Source organism: Euprymna scolopes, chromosome 12 (genome assembly GCF_053919585.1).
Source record: "Euprymna scolopes isolate OS-2025 chromosome 12, ASM5391958v1, whole genome shotgun sequence".
NCBI classification, from domain to species: Eukaryota; Metazoa; Mollusca; class Cephalopoda; order Sepiida; family Sepiolidae; genus Euprymna; species Euprymna scolopes.
In genome coordinates this window covers 55,057,547-55,079,122 of record NC_136493.1, presented here as the reverse complement: position 1 = coordinate 55,079,122, position 21,576 = coordinate 55,057,547, and the positions used below count along the sequence as shown (strand labels likewise).

At 31.0% G+C, this 21,576-nt stretch overlaps 1 protein-coding gene across 14 annotated transcripts in view; it reads right to left on the bottom strand.

Moving 5' to 3' along the window:
- Positions 1-21,576, bottom strand: part of LOC145291289 (CCR4-NOT transcription complex subunit 2-like) — a 124,724-nt gene that overhangs the window by 67,978 nt on the left and 35,170 nt on the right. For all 14 annotated transcript variants that reach the window (XM_080136942.1, XM_080136949.1, XM_080136948.1 and 11 more), the window contains one exon: positions 7,455-7,564. In XM_080136942.1, coding sequence (XP_079993068.1) covers positions 7,455-7,498 — 44 coding nt within the window. In that variant the 5' untranslated portion in view covers positions 7,499-7,564. The remainder of the gene's footprint in view (positions 1-7,454; positions 7,565-21,576) is intronic.

Here is a 21,576-nt window from a genome sequence, read left to right as displayed (position 1 = left end):
CAGAGATTGAAACCCAATTGCAGGAGACTAAACCGGACATATTATTCCTAAGCGAAACTGGCATTGAACCAACCATTTCCCTAGATGAGTTCGTAATTAAAGGATACTCTAACTTAACATCCAAATCTGACCCCCAAAAATCGCCATGGGCATGGAATATGTGCATACATTAAAAATGGTTTTCCATGTGGAAGGGACATCTCCAGAGAAGACCCTAATTTACTCTACATGTGCTTCCGGGTTACACTTGCTTATACCACTGCATTTATATTTGCCCTTTATTGCCCCCCACAACAGTGGAGTTACTATCTTTAAGAGCATATCTAAGAAAATTGACCATATCCTGTCTGCTCATCCTTCGGCTAACTCTCACATCTGTGGTGACTTCAATGTCCACAATGTGGAATGGTTGACCCACTCAAACAAGACAGATGAGGGGAGGTTCTATCACGATTTCTCTATTGCTTATGAACTCAAATTTTTCACGAACCCACCCGTGTGCTTGATACTGACGGTCAGTATGCGAGTCTCCTAGACCTCTTTATCACAACTTGCCCTGAGCTATGTTCATCTTCTGTTCCGTCTCTAGGATCTTCCAACCACTCAGTTGTATCAGTTAAGATAAAAATGAAATGTAATGTCCTCAGACGTACCTCTCATCATATAGTATATTGATACTCTAACTGGGATAGCTTCCGTACATTTCTATCTGATCTACCTCTGTGTTCCACGTTTAAAAAGAATGTGTCCTCTATAGTATCTGACCTGACGGAATGGTTAATTGTAGGTATAGACCAATTCATATCCTCAAAAAAATTCCAGCAAAAACCTAACAGCCAGCCGTGGAATGTGCTGTTGCCATCGCGCACAGAAATCACTTTTTCCAGAGCTACCAACATAATAGATGCAGTGAGACTAAAGCCGCTTTCAGGACTGCCAGCAACCACTGTAAAAGAGTAATAAAAATGAAAGAGAGCTATATGCTCAGTCCATTAAATCCAAAGTAGCTGAGGAGCAGCTTGGTTCCCACCAGTTTTGGCAAATAGCAAACAGAATCCGGAGTTCTATCCCAACCATCATCAATAAACCTGAGGTCATCACGCCAGCATCAGACAAAGCTAAATTATTTACAAGAACTTTGCAGCTAATTCTACCCTACTGTATTTCCTCCTGTAACAGACAATACACTATGCGACATACAAATATCTGTGCGTGATGTCTCCAAGCTAATCAAGAACCTCGACTCCAGTAAAGCAACTGGCCCCGACGGCATTCCAATGATAGTGTTAAAAAAGCTTCAACCAGAACTTGCTCCCATACTTACAAAACTGTTTAAGTGTTGTATTAAGGATTGCTTCCCAACACTCTGGAAAACCTCATCAGTATACCCTGTATTTAAGAACTTGGGTAATAGGTGATCTCCCTCCAAGTATAAACAATAAGTCTCCTGTGCGTCATGAGTAAGTTGCTGAAAGCAATATTAAATAAAAAAAAGTAGTCAACCACCTCAGCAGAAATAACGTTCTTAGTGACATGCAATATGGTTTCCGTTTTGCTAGATCTACAGATGTGCTAACGGTTATATCTCATAGGATTAGTAAATCTCTCAACAAAGGCTTCCTTTCTAGGGCAATTGCTCTTGACATATCAAAGGCCTTTAATAGGATATGGCATAAAGGCCTACTCCACAAGATTTTCAGCTACGATATCGCTGGAAATGTCTTAATTATTAAATCATTTCTCTCTGATAGGCTCATAAGAGTAGTGGTTGATGGGCAGAAATCAGAAGCGCACAGTATTAATGCTAGAATCCCTCAGGAGTTCATCCTGGGCCCAACTTTCCTCCTGATCTACATCAATGATCTCCCAAAATACATACGTATCATTCGTTGACATTTATGTTGACGACACTACCATCTATGGCAACACATCAAAGGCCATAAATGATCAAGTTCTGATTCTCTCTCCTCTGATCTTGAGCGTGTGGTACAAGGGGGGAAAGGGGGGGCTGGTTACTTTTAATGCATCTAAAACCAACCTATCTTTACAACATCAACACTCCGATCACTGTCTGGCATCAACTGAAATGGATAGCTCTCGACTTGGGGAGGCTCCATGTTTTGACAAGCTTCTGGGCTTGATGTTTACTCTTTATCTGAAATAGAACACGGACATCAAATCTGTTGCCAAGGTCGCTGGAAAAAATGGTGGGATCCTTCTACCGCACCAGTAGATACCTCACTCCTGAGGCAATTCTCTACCTATATAAAAGCCAAGTACGTCCAAGGATGGAGTACTGTTGCCACATTTGGGCAGAAGCTGCTAGAAACATCTTATCCTGCCTGGACAGAGTTCAAAATAGACTTCATAGCTTAGTGAGGGATGCCCTTTTCTCTTCTCTGCAACCTCTTTCGCACAGAAGAGACGTTGCAAGACTGTTTTATCGTTATTTCCATGGCAAGTGCTCATCTAAACTCTAATCCCTAGTCGCACCTCGCCAATCTTTCATGAAAAACACCCGTCTAGCTGAAACCACTGTCAATTTTCCCCACTCTTTAACTGTGCCTGTGAAAGAAAATTGAGTTAGCAGTGTTCAAAACATTTTTTTTTAAAATTAACCGTTAAAAGAAAGCGTGATTTTATTCTGAAACTTAAGCTAGTCACGTTTTAAGAAGCTTACGATGTAAAAGAAAAGGCGGATGGGGGGGTTCTTCCGAAAGTAAGTTGGTGACATTATAAGTAATTTCGAGATAAGATGGAAGCCGGTATTGGACGAGAAAAAAAAAAGCTAGCATTTAATAAAACAGAAATACACAAATTTAAATACTGAAATAAAATGGAGTTATTAATATTTTAAATCTAAAATAAAAAGCATGATTAAAATTGAAATCACTTATCTCAACAAAAACAATTCCGTCTCCAAATTGCAAACTGTAGTGAAAGAAAATTGAGTTAGCAGCGTTCAAAACATTTTTTTTTTTTAATTAACCGTTAAAAGAAAGCGTGATTTTATTCTGAAACTTAAGCTAGTCACGTTTTAAGAAGCTTACGATGTAAAAGAAAAGGCGGATGGGGGGGGGGGGGTTCTTCCGAAAGTAAGTTGGTGACGTTATAAGTAATTTCCATGAACAACGTTTCTTTCTTTGAACTGCACGCCTATGGAACTCTCTTCCATTTGCCTGCTTCCAAGCTGACTACCACTTGACTGTCTTCAAGTCAAACATAAAGAAATTCTTGATGAACCGCCTCCTTAAGTAATCCAATTTACCAAATTTCTATTACTAACGATTACTACGATATTATCCCATTGACTATTGTACACTCTATAACCCTTATCCTTGAGTAGCCTCCGGGCTTTTATAAATGGTGACTCCTATGTAAAAAAAAAAAAAAAAAAAAAAAAAAAAAAAAAATTGTGAACCTGTACTCATTACTGACAGAACAAGAAAAATCTGCCCCAGAAAAGTTTCAGTTCTACATTCCATATAGGTTCCTAACCCAACAAAGATTCGCAAGTTTGACAAAACATACCTGAAGTTAGGTTATATCAACAGAAGCATTGTAAAAATAACTTCCTAGAAGAAAATGTTTTAAAAATAAATTTTGTATTAAAACAATTTGCTAATAAAAGTAATTTTAGTAAATTTGCTAAAATCTTTAAAAATTTATCAGATTAGAAGATTTCTGTGGAATTAAAAAGGAGACAGAAAATGATTGATGCAACATCATAATATTCATAAAATATTTGTCAAAACAATACCTAATGTTAAATGGAAAGCTAATCAATAATAACTTGAGATTTTAAAGAAGTCAGCCATGTTGCATTGGACAGTACACACAGGAATAGAGAACATACAGATTCTGACCAACATTTGAATCCAATAACTTGTGTTAAGAATTTTAAAGACAACTGCATCCACGTGATGCAATATACAGATTCATTTTTCGCAATCATTTAACCAGATGTACACGGACATGGGAAACAATAAAAACTGAATTTTCCCAATACCAGGAATTCTATCTTTCTGAACAGTGTATGTGTGTGCACATACAACCAATGGTTGCAACTTACAAAATGATGAATGTTAAAAACCAATCTTTCAAACGTATGCTAAGAATTTCCTCTCACATTCCTTTCGATTTACACAATTTATTCCAAAGTTCAACATTGACATGACATGCTTATGTCTGTGTAAGGTTCTTCTTGACGAAATTATATTGATTTGTGCTGATTCTATTTTTGTGACTGAAGTTTAAGAATATCCAGTTTTACAGGAGAGTTTTTATTTGAAACCATTCAAATTTATATAATGTAATGGAGTCAACATAAAAAAAGAAAAGTTAACCAAAACTAGAGAAAAAATAAAAAATAAAATAAAAAACAAAGAAAACTATAAACAGAACAATAAAACCAAATGTTTCATTATAATATTATAAATTAAGAGTGTGTTGGGTGGGGACCGTCTGTCACTGCTGTGAACAAAATAGTTGTAATTTGCTGACATACATGCACAATATATATACTAGCAGGGAGACCCAACGTTACCCGAGAATGAATGAGGATCAGTGAATGTTTCACACTCCCATACTTTGGCATCGAAATCAGTAACGCCCAGTTTACAATCCTCGCAGTTACATTGTAGTCTACATTGCTTTATCGAGAACCAAATGGTTTGAATTAAAGTTTAAAATGTAAATATCAAGTATTATGGTTCAATTGTGTTCTAAACAGAAACATTCAGTTTGAACATGTCTCTGTCATATCAAAGAACCTACTGTTAATTTTATATGTCGGACCTTTTTGCCTGTGAGATAATACTTCTCAAATACATTTGTGATGTTAGGCTGTATAAGGCATTAATTTTAGTAAAAATCGCCCGTTCCTTCTTTCATTGGATTTTATCAATTATACATTTGATATTTATTGAAGACATTCCGATACAAAACCTATCTAAAAACACTACCACCCACATCAAGTACATTTGTGTGAAATAAAAAAAAAAAAAAAAGGCACAGCCATTTAGGAGTCCATAGGAAATGAACTCACACAGAGCAAAAGTTCCTTGTATATAATAGTAAAAAAATATTATATATATATATATATATATATATATATATATATATATATATATATATATATATATATATATACCTAAAGCAAAAGTTATCTGTATGTGTTGTGGCACAACAATTAAATGACTAATCTAAGAGCCAAACTAACTACAGATGTGGAAACTGTATCTTTGATCCAATGTTCTTACCAATATTAATTCTGAACTTTTTAAAAACTCATTCAAAATTAAAAATACATTAACATTAGAAACAAGTGTTCTAACATTTTTAGTCAAATAAACTACATCAAGTCATTGTATCTATTTAATGCATTATTTACTTTGAAGAGAAATTATTTTTAATTAAAAATAGATCATATTTAATAAATGTTTAGTAATATATTTTTACTTTAATAAGAATTTTTGAATTTATAATTAAATTAGACAAATGCTTTTAAATCTATGCACAGAATTAAAAAAAATTCTATGTAGAAATCATTTGAGAAAGTAAAGGCGAAAATATTTTTGTTATGTTAAATTATGTACATCTTAAATAAGGACCATTTAGTTTGAGGATTCCTGGCTTGTTTATTGATTCTGCTCATTTGTTCATAAGAAATAAATAACATTGAAAGAATGATTTTAACTGCACAAAAACAAGCTGATCATACAAACTCCTCCTCCATAACTTTCACCATGACTAATGTTTGTGCAAAATTTTTTTTAAAAATCTAAAGCCTTGTTATTGAGAAAAAATACAAACAAATGAACAATTTGGGGGTAATTTTACATCTATAATTCCCCCTGGGGGGGGGGGGGGGGATAGAGTTATCCTGGAAAATCCGTTCTGGCAAAAATTTACTTTCACCATGACTAATGTTTGTGCAAAATTAAAAAAAAAATCTAAAGCATGGTTATTGAGAAAAGTGCGAACAAACAAACAGGAGTGAATTACTAGGTCCAATCCCTTTGTTGGGGGACCAAAAAATAAAATTTGTGTTAAAGGTCAAGTAAATAATAAAATGTTTTAAATTCATTTCAAACAGACAAGAGAAAAATTTGGAAGAAGTTGAATAAACAAAATACTGTATCAATGTAACTGCAAAAATTTTAATTTAATGACCAAGAGTTAAAAGACAAAATGGGGTTGTATGTGTTTATATATATATATATTATCAAGAAGGTGGTGTCAACTGATCATATTTATGACAAGTACTTTCTGATCATTATTTATGGACATGCGAACTGTCAAATGGATCAAGAAGCCGCGGTCGCCCGGTGCTGCGCTTTAAAGACGTGACCAAACGGGATCTGATCGCTCTTGGCATCGATGTGAATGTGTGGGAGGAGCTAGCTGAAGATAGACCAGCATAGAGACATGCCTTGAGTAAGGGTGGCTAAGGACTTGAGAACCTTTGGTTCGAGAGGCTGGCGCAAAGACAAAACTAGTGACTAAGTTTACTGTTGCTTGCATTAATCTTTCGTAGATTGCTTGCCATTTTATTATAGAGATAAGAACCAACTCACTATATTTCTGAAATATATAAACTAAAAATTAAAGATAACAGATTTATTTTACTCAGAATTTTCTCTTATTTAAAAAGAATGGAATTAAATATGTAAATAAAATAAAATATTTGACGAAATGATGTTTGTAAAAGATTTAAAGAATAAACAGTATTTGTTTAAGCAACAAAGGGTCAATAAAGATGCAACCCCCTCCCACAATCACCAGAGAAATGAAAATCACTTGCTAATCACAGAGAAATGATGGTCAAAAATAATATTTTAATAAAAAAAATGAAAGAATAATTTGAAAAATTTCCTCCTTTGGTCTAGATCATTATATTATTGTGTCTTCTCCAATACAATCCTGTTTTTTTTTTTTTTTTTTTTTTTTTTTTTTTTATTATTTATATATATATATATATATATATATATATTTAACTATTTTATGGTTCATTTTCAGGCAAGTATAGTAATATCACCAATGCATAATCTTTTAGTAATTTTCTTGAAGCACCAGTTCTCTTTCTACAACATAGGTTTGTACTAATCACGTACTTAGAATAGCCAACAACAGGTTGAGATTGTTTTACCTACTTTCTAAACTACTTCCTAAATTGATAATGACAAAAATCTTATAACTCTAAACCATATGTTGATAATGACCGACAGTAGAAATGAGAGGTTGCATCAAGCAAAAAGATATGTCACAAATGACTTAAAAAAAAAAAAAATGAAAATATCATTCTAGAAGAGAGGTCTTGAAACTTTCATTAATGACTCTGGTATTGCTTTGATGAAAAAAAAAATTCTTTGATAAACAGAAAATTGCACTTAAAAGTAAAAAATATAAAATAACTTCATACAAGAACAAATAAATCATAAAAGTATACTTACTGTCCCATCCCAGCCATGCTGTCCAGTGGGTTCCTAAATGCCATCAGTCACCTAACAGTGACCTGTTTCACCTGAGAGTCAGCGCTGAAGAACGAGATCAACAACAGAACCTGCAGAAAATAAAAAAAAAAAAAAAAAATTTAAGATGTACAAATACACACATTAAAAATAGTTTTGTTTAAAAGATTTAATTAGAGGATTTGAAAGTACCAAAGAAATTTTTAGTTTTATTAATTTGTTGATAGAAATTTTAGTCCAACCATTTTGCAAATTCCATTCATCAAACTAAATTAACTTCATAGTTTTTTACAAACATTTTATTTTATACAATACTAGCAGGGTGATCCAATGTTGCCAGAGATTGAATAATGATCAACAAATGTTTCATACTCCAATATTTCTATTGTCATCAAAATTGGTGAAATTGTTTATTTTTCAATCAAATCAATTGATTGCCTGCTCTAACTGGGGACTCACCACGGTGCACCTCAAGAAAGCTTTACATGCCTCTCGCAGTAACTTAGTTTACAGTACATTGTAGTCTACATTGTACTTTAGAAAACTTACTGTCGATTTTTAAAATTATTTTTTATATATAATGGTTTGCATTAAAGTTGAAAATGCAAGTCAAGTATCCACTCTAAAACAGATATATTCATTTTGAACATGCCGTCATATAAAATCAACAGTAGGTTCTTTGATGTCAGGCTTTTCGGCTTGTGTGGTAATAAAACTTCTCAAACACACTTGGGATGTTAGACTATGTAGGGTGTTAACTTCGGTCAAAATCGACTGTTCATTCTTTCATCAGATTATTTCTATTATTGATACTTCTTGAAGACATTCAGATACAAACTCTAAGAACGCTGCCAGACACATAAAGTACCTTTGTGTGGAGAAAAAAAAAAAAAAAAAAAAAAAAATCGGTCCAGCCGTTTTCGAGTCTATCAGAATGAACTCACAAAGTTCCTTTTATATAATAGTAGAGATAAAAACTAAAGAGTGTATGATACCTCTATAAATAAATAATCACAAATTTTGTTAGATATGAGATAAACCCTAAAAAATTAATTTTACACATTTACAAAAAAAAAAATTCATTTTTTGCCACCTAGAGAAGGAGAGAATATTTTCAGACTTTTGGAAGCAAACTAACTTTTCTTTGTGATCACTTCTACTTGGATCATGTAAGAAACTTTGGATTTGCGGACAAAAAACAAGTCCATTTTGTCCACTTGAGTAAAGCAGTCTTTCTAGGAGCTGGTGTGATACCCCCCCCCCCCCCCGAATACTTCATGTAAATAACAATTAGTAAATTTATATGCAAAGTCTAAGCCTTTTTTTTTTTTTTTCTTTCATTTGAAAAAAAAAAAAAAAAAAAAAAAAAAATACACTTTCAGTAATTTTGAGTTTTTCTTGATATATTTGACTGTTGTTGCAGTGGCATTCACTGGTTGGTGCAGATGATACCAAGAATACAATTTACAAATTACTTGATTTCTACCTGGTCATAACAGATGGAACAAGAGCAGGCTAACCTCTGTAGATTAAACAAAGAGTTCCACTCAAAATTATGTATAGATTCCCCAAGTTCCACAAGATACACCTGAAGTTGCAGGCTACATCAGCTGAAATGTTGCGTGATGAGAATAATCCAAATAATCAATCCTCATTTAAAAAATTGAAAAAAAAAAAAGAAAAAAAAAGAGCATTAAAAAATAATTAAATATTTTAGTTGAGATGTACTTTCATAGAATAAATAATAAATGGTGATGAAAATAATGTATTAACTAAAAAGAGAAAAAAATTGTGCAATTTTAATTCTAAATAAAAAATGTGAAGCATGACATTTGCACAATCATAACTTTTCTAAGGTGAAATACATAAGCACAGACTTAAGAGGTGGAATAATAAGAATTGTATATAAAAAAAATGCATATAAACAAGAGGCAAAGCTCAGTCAATAAAGTACATTTGTCATCAGATGTTCAGGAGGAAAAACTGTTTGATTCAATAAATACTTAAGCTTTTGTTAACAACACTGGTAAAAGTGTTTCTTAAATCCCAAAAATATATTTTAATTAACCAAGGTTAAAACAGAGACAAGAATTTTGTCATCTGCAAATACTTTAATAGTAAAACAATGAATACTGTTTTTTTATTTTTTATTTATTAACTTTTGCTTGCACTAAATAAAACATTACAACTGAAGCATAATGGAATATTGTCATAATGGTAAAATTTGGGAGAGGGGAGTCTGGGTGGAAAAATAAATCATTGTTAAATGAAAATTCTATCTACAATAATTTTTAAAGTTTAACAAAAATAAATCTGGAAATTTTGAAAATCCAAAATTATTCAAGATCACAAAAAGATAAATTGCTAACATTTCCAATGAGCAAATTTATCAGAGTTGGCAGATGTGTAATAAGAGGGATGGATTATAACACCAATAAAATGATAGGTTACAAAACGATTTGACAGAATTCTAAACAAACCATGCATGTTATACATGTTAACATTAGGATACCATTATACACATACTTAGCCTCTCAGACTATTTGAAAATACTGCAATAAGATATATCATAAGGATGTTAAAATTACTGCTGATAAACTTGTATAAACTACCAAATAATTTTGTCATGAAAAACCCTCAGATTTCTAGGTGGATCATATATATATATATATATATATATATATATATATATATATATATATATATATGATCCACAAGGCAAAAGCAGTGTACGCATTTTTTTGTATCCATGAAAGGCTTTTTTCACCGGGGTTTCTTTGGGGGAGGGGGGGGGTACTATTTTTTTTTTTTTAAAGAACTTTTTATATACACCCTAGATTGTAATATCTACAATTTATGAACGCACATCGCGTCTAAATTTATTTACATCAACTTTTACAAAATTCTTGCTATTTCAGCACCTCTCTGGTCCGTTCGGCTTTTTCGTATAAAATCAAAACTAATCTCAAGCGAAGACATTGTTCCCAGCAGTAAGATTTGATCAATGGGGGGGGGGGCCTTATATCAGACAATTGCTATTCATTTAGACACTCCCCTTTTTATGGGAAGCTGATTTTTCCCCCAACCCAACATCTTGGGGAAACAAAAGCAAAAACTGCCTCACAGCCAAACTTAAGTGCGGGATTTCATTCCCTCTATGTCGTGATGTTTGACCTCATTAAATTCACGTGCCTGTCACTTAAGTTTTTAATCATTAAATTAAAACACTTTTCACTTCCTCTCCTGTTGTGGCCGAGCGGTAAGAGGTCAGGTTTTTTCACACTTTCTTTTTCACCACCTTTGCCTCAAGGCTTCAAAATCTTTGTTTTTCTTTTACACTAACACACAGTCAACCTCGCTAGTCCATAATATAAATCTCACCTGTTTGTTTAAATGTATGTATGTATGTATGTATGTATGTATATCTGCCTAAAACCTTCGACAGCGGGACAGAATTTCACGAGATCTGTATCATTTTCAAGCTCGACCCTTCGGAAGATAAATATAAAAAAATTGGTCAAAAATATTAATTTCTTTACTCTCAACTGGTACTTTTCTACAGGGTGGGTCGGTTTTTTCGCTGACACTTTTGCAAGTCATTCAACCCTCAACGTTGCATAAAGGATGTTATTTCAACCACCCGTGACATCAAAATCACGGTATGGTAAGACCTTTTTTTTTTTTTGTTTGTTTTTTTCATCTTTTTCCTCTGGCACGTTACGGGTTTGAGCCTGCTTATTACCTTTTTTTTTTTGTGCTCGCAATTTTCCGTTTTTTTTTTTGTTTGTTTTTTTGCTCAACCAACACCCTTACACACAACTCCACTTTCTTTTCTGCCTTTGCGTCACGGGTTTGAGCCTGCCTGCCTACTACATTTTCTTTTGTTTTGTTTTCCACAAACACCTGGACAATGCTGGGCACCCAGGCTAGTAAAAAGAATAAGAATTAGAAAACTATTCTTAATTATCTTAATTAGGTAGTAATTTTAAGAGACAATATTTATATTAAATATTTCAAAAACTTGATTTCAAATGTAAACTGAAGTTATTCTTAACTTAAAACTTAATATTTTGTTAAAAGATATTATGAAAAATAAATATATATATTTTGTCTACAGAAAGTTTTTAGATGAGACAAGTCATTGGTACTGTCGGTTTCAAACCCGATAATTAGGACCGTTTTAGATACCCATATCGAGCTCTCTTCAGCCAATACTCATCTATTTTATAACCGGAAGTGGAAATATATATACATCACGAGTTCACGTTTAACTCTCATTTTGCGAACCGCCCCCCCCCCCCTATTTATCGGATGGTGATGATTTTATTAACTTTAAATTAGATTAAATTTAAAATCTAATTTAAATTTAAAATTTTTTTAAAATTTAAAATTTTTTATGTTATGTGCCTTTGATATTAAAACCAAAATTAATTTAAAAAACTTAAAAAAATTTTTTTTTTAAATTTAAAACTTAAAATTTATTTCAATATCCATTTAAATGTAAAATTCCATTTAATTATATCGAAATGCGTTTAAAATTTTCACCTCTTTCAAGGCTGAAGAAAGCTTGATATGGGTATCTAAAATGGTCCTAATTATCGGGCTTGAAACTCACGGCATCAATGACTTGTTTCATCTAAAAACTTTCTGTAAACAAAATATAAATACGCTCTTATTTTCAGATTTTCCTTATAATCGAGCACTCCGCTGGATTTCTTTTTCCCCAAAAAAACTAATTTTATATATATACAGGGTGTCCACAAAGTCTGACTATATAATCTACAGGATGCTTCCACAAAGTCTGGCTACATAATGTAGCCAAACTTTGTGGACACCCTGTATACGCACACACAAACTTACCTGCAATTGCAAGCCAGTATATATAGATAATGTGACTAGCTTTGAATCTCCTAACTGGCAGTAATCATTTCCTATATTGATGAGAATGTAGGTATGAAAATAATCAATATTTATTTTAGAAATATTATGATTATATATATATACATTCTGCATTTGTTAAAAAAAAAAAAAAGAATTGTTTCTGCCCATTTCAAAACACATTTTTTTCTAATAAATTAGAGATATTTTTCAATGGCCTTCCTCAGTGAATTTTTATCTCTCATCAAATTAAACCCAGAAACCAAACAAAGCCATTAACTTCAAAATTGTTCTCATTTCACTTATCTCTTTTTCAAAGCAAACCAATGAAAAAATTTCTAACTGTTGCCTTTTATAGATTAATCTCCAAAGAAAAAAGAATGTTATCTTTCATGTGTATCATTTTCATGTGAATTTAAAGGAAACTGTATTTGTATATAATTTATTCAAAAACTTAATGGTAAAACGTAAAATGGACATATCAAGGTAAAATCTAATGGCAGTATTTTATCAAATCTCTATTATATAAAAGTCACTTTGTGTGTGAGTTCCTTCCTCACAGGTTCCGAAACGGCTGAGCCTATCTTTTGCAAATTTCACACAATAGTAATTTATATGTCTGGAAGTGTTCTTAGATATGTTTTGTACAGAAATTCATTCAATGAAAATCGATAAAAAATTCGATCCTATAATAGTCTTTCATCCTATAGATAAAAAATATTTTTACAGGGAAATATTATTTTACGTTACATTGGCCAAGAGAAACAAAATCTCAGCAAATAATTTCTTCTTAAAAAAAATTCATTACCATCTGGAGATATAGCTCAGTGGTAGAGCATTTTACTACAGATCGAATGACCCTCTGTTCAAGCCCGGGTGTACCTCACCATCTTATTTTTTCTTCTTAATGAGTTCAATATATGATAAAAAAAGAGGCACCATTTAAAAATCGCCACAAATCATTTCTTTGTTTACATATTTTAAAACTAAACATTAATCAAAAGTGACTTCATCATCAAGTTCAAATATCAGCTGACGTGATATTGTAAACAAACACAGAATTTGATGACTTTTTCTTTTTTTTTTTGCAAATTAGTTCACTAGGCAAATTATTCCTTATAATATATATTATTCAATAGAGGATTGATTCTATAATATATATGCAATCTGCATAAAGTAAAATATCATGTATTGTACAACCGGGTAATGCCGGGCATCCAGCTAATAAAATAAGATATTAGAATCAATATTATGAAAACTAAATACAGCAAGACAGATTAGCATTATGTAAATTTACTTGGGGTTTTCTTTTTATAACAGGCCAAGCATAAATAAAAATCAATGCATAAATATTTAGATTAAAAAAAAAAAAAAAAAAAAATTGAAGAAATGAAATAAATTTTTCGTAATTTTAACTCCTGGTTGCATATTGAACACGTAAAAATATATACAATCTGTTGTAGATTCAGGAATCAGCTTATTAAAAGTTTTTCATGACAATGTATAGAAACATTAATAGAAACAGGTTTAAATCCTTTTCTATTCTTATTATGTATATTGTCCGAAAATAACACATGAAAATATTCTCATTTTAAAAGCAAATATAATTTTAAGGATATGCAATGTCATGCGTATCTGCATCAAGTAAAAAGGTCTGTTTTTTTGTTTGTTTTTTTTTATTCTAAACCTGGCCAATTTTCAGTTAACATACCAAATTATGTACAAGATAATAGAAGACTGAGTAACAGGTTTGTAGAGTTGAATGAAGGGAGGAGTCCGAGTTGGACCTCTAATTCTTACAAGTTCAAGTCAGACTTTCAAAAAAATTAACGTAGAGAATACAATGTTTTTCTTAAATTCATATAAATATTTTTTTACCCAGCATAAGGACAAAAGTTCTATTCCCCAAAACAGTAAAAATGCTTTAATTATATAAAAATATTAAGAATTAAAACTTTTTCAAAGAAATAACAACCAAAACTCAAAAACTTTTTTTTTTTTTTTTTTTTTTTTTTTGCAAGGAGTTGTAATTTTTTCGTAAACAGGGTTTGTACACATTTTCAATGCCCATTTTCAAGGATGTTTCAAAGTTTTTCAAGGTCTTTTCCAGGCAAAATTCAAGTTTTGGAAACAAAATTTGGAGTTTGTTTTACAATCCACAGCAATTCGAAAAAGTGGTAAAAAAAAATAAAAAATAAAATATACAATAAATAAATGTTAAGATAGCCAATAAAAGTTACTTTGTAATCTACCTGCATCATTTTTAAATGTTTTTTTTTTTTTTATTTCATCTTAAATATTAACTCTTTACAGGTTTTAAATTTCCAAGCAAGATGGCTGTCATCTTGTTTATTTTTTTCCGAGCCAGAGGGCCTTGTTTTCGATTATCACAATATTTTTTTATAGTTGAACAAAAAAAAAAAATAAAAAATAAATAAATAAAATAAAAATTGTGATGACTGAAAAAGAGGCCGGATGGGCAGAAAAACATGGACAAAATAGTGGCCATCTTGCTTGGAAATTTAAAAGCCATAAAGAGTTAATATTTAAGATGAGTTAGAAAGCATTCAAAACTACATAAAAAAAAATAAAATAATAAAAAAATAATGCAAGTAGATTGCAAAGTAACTTATTTGCTATGGTAACATTTGTCGCATATTTGATTTTTTATCACTTTTTCGAATTGCTATGGATTGTAAAACAAATCCAAACTTCAATATATAAACAATGATATAATAAACCAAAGAACTTAAATGAAAATTCCTTTTCCTGATGTCAATTATCTCTTCATTTCATGAAGTGGTTTCAAAGATCTCACAGTTATTTACATGAAGTTCTCTAATGCGCAACAAACTAGTCAACTATTTACTCATTGTCTTTAGTGCCAGCCATGTACAGTGATTTCAAGGCACTTCAATTTTGCTCAAAATTTACATACATAACAACATGCCTATCAACAAGCATATTTACATTTCCTGACCAACTTATATTTGACCAACCAAGCACAATTAAATGCTGTTGTTTTCCCCCCATTGTAGATTGGTCTACATTGTATTTGTTTTACTTTTAGATTTTGAATTTCTGGTATCGTGGATACAAGAATAACATCCCTTTATCGCAAGACTATACGTTATTATATGGAAAACATCAGACAGTTTCATGATAAAGGGGTGTAACTTCTGTATCCACAATAATACAACGCAATTTCAGACTAATACATTTCAATTTTATTTTCAATATTTAGAAAAACATTTTAATAGTATTTTTTTTTTAATACTTAAAAATTCATTTAAATAGTATTTCAATTTTATTTTTTATATTTCGACAAATTTTTACTGGGCATAAAGAATACAATTTTCAAGACCTTTTCAAGACATTTTCCACATTTTCAAGGTAATAATAGAAATAAGGACTTTTCAAGTCTTTACGAACCCTGTTAAAGTTTGATGTTTAGTTATTTTAAAATAGTTTACCAGAATTTGATTCTGATGAAATTCACTATCAAATGTCTATGAAATAACTAAATTCCAATGAAAAATACTAAATTTTGCAAAATATTTACAGTTTATATAGATACCCATAAATTATAAATCTTATTTCTTTTTCAATACCTAACAAGTACCAAACCACTTGCAGACAATTTTTGAGACATGTTATAGTGAAAACTGATATTGTCAAATATACCAAGAAATTCAGCACCAGATCTTTGAAAATTATTTTTCATTATTAAATTAAATGAAAATCACTCAACCATTCTCAGGCAATAATTTTTAGCCAAGATATGAAATTTTTCCCATTATGGCACACTATGAGAAAATTAGCGAGAGATAAAGAACATTTCAGATAAAAACCAAAATTTACAGGTTTAATCCACAAGAAATTTGCCTTGTTCTAATTTAATTTGGCTTATCTTCCACTCAATCATAATAATAATAATAATAATAATTAGAAATGCACGTGCTTCCATCTCACCACAAAAAAATTAGCAAGTTAAAAATTTGCCAGACAAAATAATTTCTAGAGTTGAGGGAAAGCGAAAAAGCAAATTACAAGTCAGACAACCCCCTTCCATTAAAAAAAAATTCAGAGAAATCTTTTATTCTAAAAGTCAACAGTTTGAGTTTTATTTTTTTCTTTAGGTCATCAGAAATAATTTATATACACAAAAAAATTAAATTATTGATTTCATCCTAAATTTAAGTACAAACGCAGACAAAACATATCCTCCCATCGTTTTTGATAGTGGATTACCCTAGTACCTACATAATTCCAAAAGTAGATGTATAATATCAAGAAAGCATTACAAATACTGGCTCTTGTCCAGACCCCTCCACTTTATTATAAAAAGGTTTTATTTTTATAAAGAAAATCAGTTTTAAGCAAATTTGATTTTTTCCAATACCAGCTTTCCGTCTTAAGAATGGTTTTCTAAAATCTGAAATTTGAATTATTTAGATTTACCCCCTTTGATCCCCTGGACTTGCAATATAGTTGCACGTCGTTTAGTCATAAAATTTGGTTTTCTTTATAAAAATAAAATGGCAAGATCAATTTACAACATTTTTAGTGTACAATATTTTCTTTTCGGTCAAAGACCTGAATATTTATTATAATACCAATATGATAACCACAATAAAGTATTTCTGAAACTCATGCTAAATATGTTTTGTGAAAATACAAAACATTCTAAATCATAATTTACAAAATTCTTAAATTCAAACAGAAACATAACATTGGTTAACGTCCGCTGATATGTTTTATTTACATGTTAGTTGCCGGTGTCCTTGAAGAAAAGACACTAGCCTGCAAAGTAGAGTGTTGCTTTGTAGATTGGATTCGAAGTGCCTAACCAGCAGTAATCATTTCCTACACTGATGATTGCATAAGCAGGAGACACTAGTGTCTGTAGTTATAAAATTATTAAAAAATGTATATATAAATTTACAAGAAAAAATGCTCATATTTAGACAAACATACATTGCTGAACTGTTAAACTTTGTTTATCTAAATATTAAAATCTATATAAAAATAATTTTCACTGACAAATACATTGTAAAAATATAATTCAGATAAACGAGACTTTTACAAATGAAATTCCAGTTGTATACAAAAACTAAATACCACTCATTTTCAAACAAAATAATCCTACAATCATGCAATTTAAAAAAAAAATACAAACAAAAATGTTTCACTTTAAATTTGCATTTCCAACATTCTTGAAAGAAAATCTTTCAATAACAAAAGGCAAAAACAATATGTTGACCTACAAGATATTTTTGATTTTTAGATATAAAAATGCTTTGTTTTGAGGGAATTAATGGATAAAATATTTTTGTTGATACATATAAAAATTAAAATTTACTTTTATAGAAAATCTCAGACCAGAATATATTCAAATTTTTATTTCGTCACCAATTTGCTTTAAATAATGAATTTGAACTCTAATGGGAAGAAAATACCACCTCCCTAAAAATTACTTTTGATATTAAGATTATATAGATTCTAAGAATTGAATTTGATAATTTTGAGAACTCAATATCTAGGTTGAAGAATAAAAAAAATATAATGGAAATATCCGACTCTTAAAATCTTAAAATATTCCGACTGAATTGTTTGGATATTTAAAAAAAAAAAATAAAAAATAACTCCTTTCATTCTTATGAGTCAGACTGGCTAAAAACCTCTTCACAAAACAAAGACTATTATCAGCTTAATAAATCAGTTATAAAAAAATTGCTTTAGCTCAATATTCCCTATAAAAAATATATAAAAAACATTTCAAGAGCTGTGGGTCTAAACTATACCACTTTAATAAGTTTAAGCACTATGTGACTTTGCTTGTTAAATCTTTAATTTACTTATAGATATATACATATAAATATAGAGGCATAAATAAAAAAAGAATATTATACTAAATTACAATAACCAAGTTTTTATTCACATTTTTTCCAAATCCAAAAAGTAATTGCTGTATTTTGATAAACTGTTTCATGCACAGATGAACAACCAAAATTTATATTCCAATTCAAAAAATTTTTTTTATCCATGCTGTTCTAAAAAAAAAAAAAAAAAAAAGGTTTTGTTTTCAGAAAAAATATATACTATAAAACCAAGCAACTTCTATTGAAACCAATTCCCATGAGAACAGATATTTATATCCCAGTTAAGCAGACATTTTTCCTTCCTAACACAGGGCCATAAGTATGCATAATATTACAGATAAAATGCTAGGATAGAATAAATAAAAATATGTAAAATAGGGATAAGATATACAGTCATGGTTAAATTCAAAAGAAATATTTACAAAATATAAAGATACAAAAATGCAGGAACTTATAATTGGCTTAATTCGAAGGACTTCAGATAAATAAGCCAAAAAATTTTATTTGGTAATTCTGCTAAGTGCTAAGCGAGATTAACAAACTAAATTATCTATCTATATATATATAAAAGCGAAAATGTGTGTATGTATGTATGTTCATTTTTTGTGTATGTCTGCAAAAGGCTTTTTCCGTCGGCCTTATCGCTCAGCTCACTTCTTAAAACTTTTTATATCACGTCTAAATGATAATATCTACGACTTAAGAATGAGGATCGCGTGTATTTAATTTTCCCAACTTTCACATGCTATATTTTCCAGATATTTCGATTGGCGTGTGTTTCTTTCGCTTTTCTGTATAAAACAGGCGAAAACTGGCTTGCAGCCGCGTCCTGTTTCAAGGTTAAACATCACGTGACTTAAGTTTCTCGTACCTGTTAATTTCATTTTATAAACGTTAAATTAAGATGCTTTTCATTCTTGTTCTCTCGTGGCCGAGATGGTTAGGTCCCAGAGTTTTTTTCCATTTCGTTTCCACCTCCACGTCAAAGGTTCGGGGCTCAAGCCCACTTTTCTACTAAACCTTTCTTTTTCTTTTACACCTCCAAACACTCAGCCAACGGGGGTTTTTTTTTTTTTTTTTTTTTTTTTTTAAAACAAGGTTGTTTTGATCACCCCCCCCTCCCCAACACACACACACACACCTACAAACACCTGGGCCACGCCGGGTACCCCCCGCTAGTAAACTATGAAAAGAAAATGTGTAGGGAGAGGGGGTATATCTTATTTGTATAAAAGTATAGTGTATTTAATGTACAACTGCAAGATTGAAATAACTTAATTATGTAAGTATTTGTTTTACACAAAATGTGTTTCGAGTGCATATGAGTGGAAGAGTGGTGAAGTGTAAACATTTCTGAATACCTTTAACACATATAACATATTAAGAAAAAACTGAGTAGGATTTCTATAGAAAAAGTTAAATTTGGTTTTCTAACAACAAATAAATCTGTTCTAGAAATTACAATACTATGAATCGATTTATGTGCGTGCTGTTTGTTACTAAAGTTATTGAGTAACCATTATAAGGGACTAGCCCGGCATTGCCCGGGTGTTTGGAAGTGTGTGTTGAGCAAAGAAAAAAAAGTGATTGTAGGCAGGCTCGTTATGCAAAGAAAGAAAAGAATGTGAAAAAGATGTGACATCTTTACCGTTGTGTCTAATCGTCAAACCGGAAGTGGGGAAGAGTTAAATTAAGGCTAGTCAATTGAAAAGAGGATGACTTTCAATATGCACATAACTATTAAAACTGGACAGTGCTCATTTGTCATTTCATGATTTTATTTATCTTTAATTTACAAAGTTCAATGTAATAATTTTCTATATAAAATAAAACGTAGCACAAGATCAAAATTGGGTTGAGTAAGATGGAATGTGGTGGTCAGCTGTCATCCTCTTGGTTTATTCTCTAAACTACTTTCATTATCTACTCACTGTTTTTTGGGTTGTTTCAAAGCAAGATAGTTTCAAAGTGAGGAGAAGAAAAGGATTATTGGGGGATAAAAAGAAAAGAACTGGATGTGATTCATGGGCATGGATTGTGTGATGTTCTTCAAGATAGATACCATTTTGAGGGGATGGAGTACGGAAAAAATAAAAATGAGGTGTGGATATCTCAGAGGATCTCTAATATCGAGGGAAAAAAAAAAATAAGATAGGGTAGGAGTCACTTGTACCAATGGCTAAGAAACTTTGCTAACTGGGATGGGGTCTGAAAACTTTGAATTGGCTTGCACCATACTTAGGTAGGGACCATGTACTTAAATTTGGTTTGTCCTAACATACGTAAGCTAGCAGTGTGTATCCACCCCCTTTTAAATAGTGCAGAGTGCAATCTTCTATCACAACTGATTTTAATGTTAAACTGATGTTTAAAATGCGAAATTAAATTGTAACCAAAAGGCGACCCCCCCCCCCCACACACGGATGTTGAGTACAGATCTATCTTGTCTTGCAACAAAAGTGAGAAACACTCACTTCATGATTACTAATATATATATATATATATATATATATATATATAAAAAACACGCACGCACGCACACACACAATTTGAAAAATGGTAGTCATATGTGAATGATAATTGCCAAAAAGTTACTATTTATTCTTTATGAGGTTACAAAAATTACTTTTATGCAAAATAAGTTTAAAAAAATTTTTTTTTTACCTATCAACCTTTATGGGTTATTTAAGGTCAGTTGTGTTTTTAATTGGATTCATTATTTTTCTTGATTCAGATATTCCTATACATTTTTATTTCATTCTTTCAGGAATGTAAAGATATTTTTCATATAATTAATGTTGAAGAAAGATTTTCCAAGGTTCTGTAGTATTTCACATCCCATAAAAATGTGAAAGACTGATAGGTGTTTGGCATGTGCTACATCTTGGTTGTAATTCTGTCGAGCAGGATAAAAGTGTTAATTTGAGGTCATCTCTTTCATAGCCCTTTTCTCCTATGTGGCTAGGGGTCCAGCAAAGAAGAAATCTTTATTGTTGGATATACTGTTTAGTTTGTATAGAAGTTTTACGATGAGGGAATTTTTGAATTTTTTTTTTATTTTTCAATGATGTTAATACAGATACTGAATCTGAAAGTATGATGAATTTTTGGTAATTACTGTTTGAGATAATGTCAAGTGCCAGGTGTGACAGAAACCAATCTCAAGAATGCGTGAAAAAAATAAAAATAAAATTGAAAAATTCGACCTCCTATTTTTACAAGCTTATAACTACTTGAAAAATGTAATTCAAATCCTAATTTTTTTTTTTTTGAATTAAAGGAGCAAAGACCAAATTTAAAAAAAATAACAGGTTTAATAGCAAATTATGCACTATTTGTTTTTT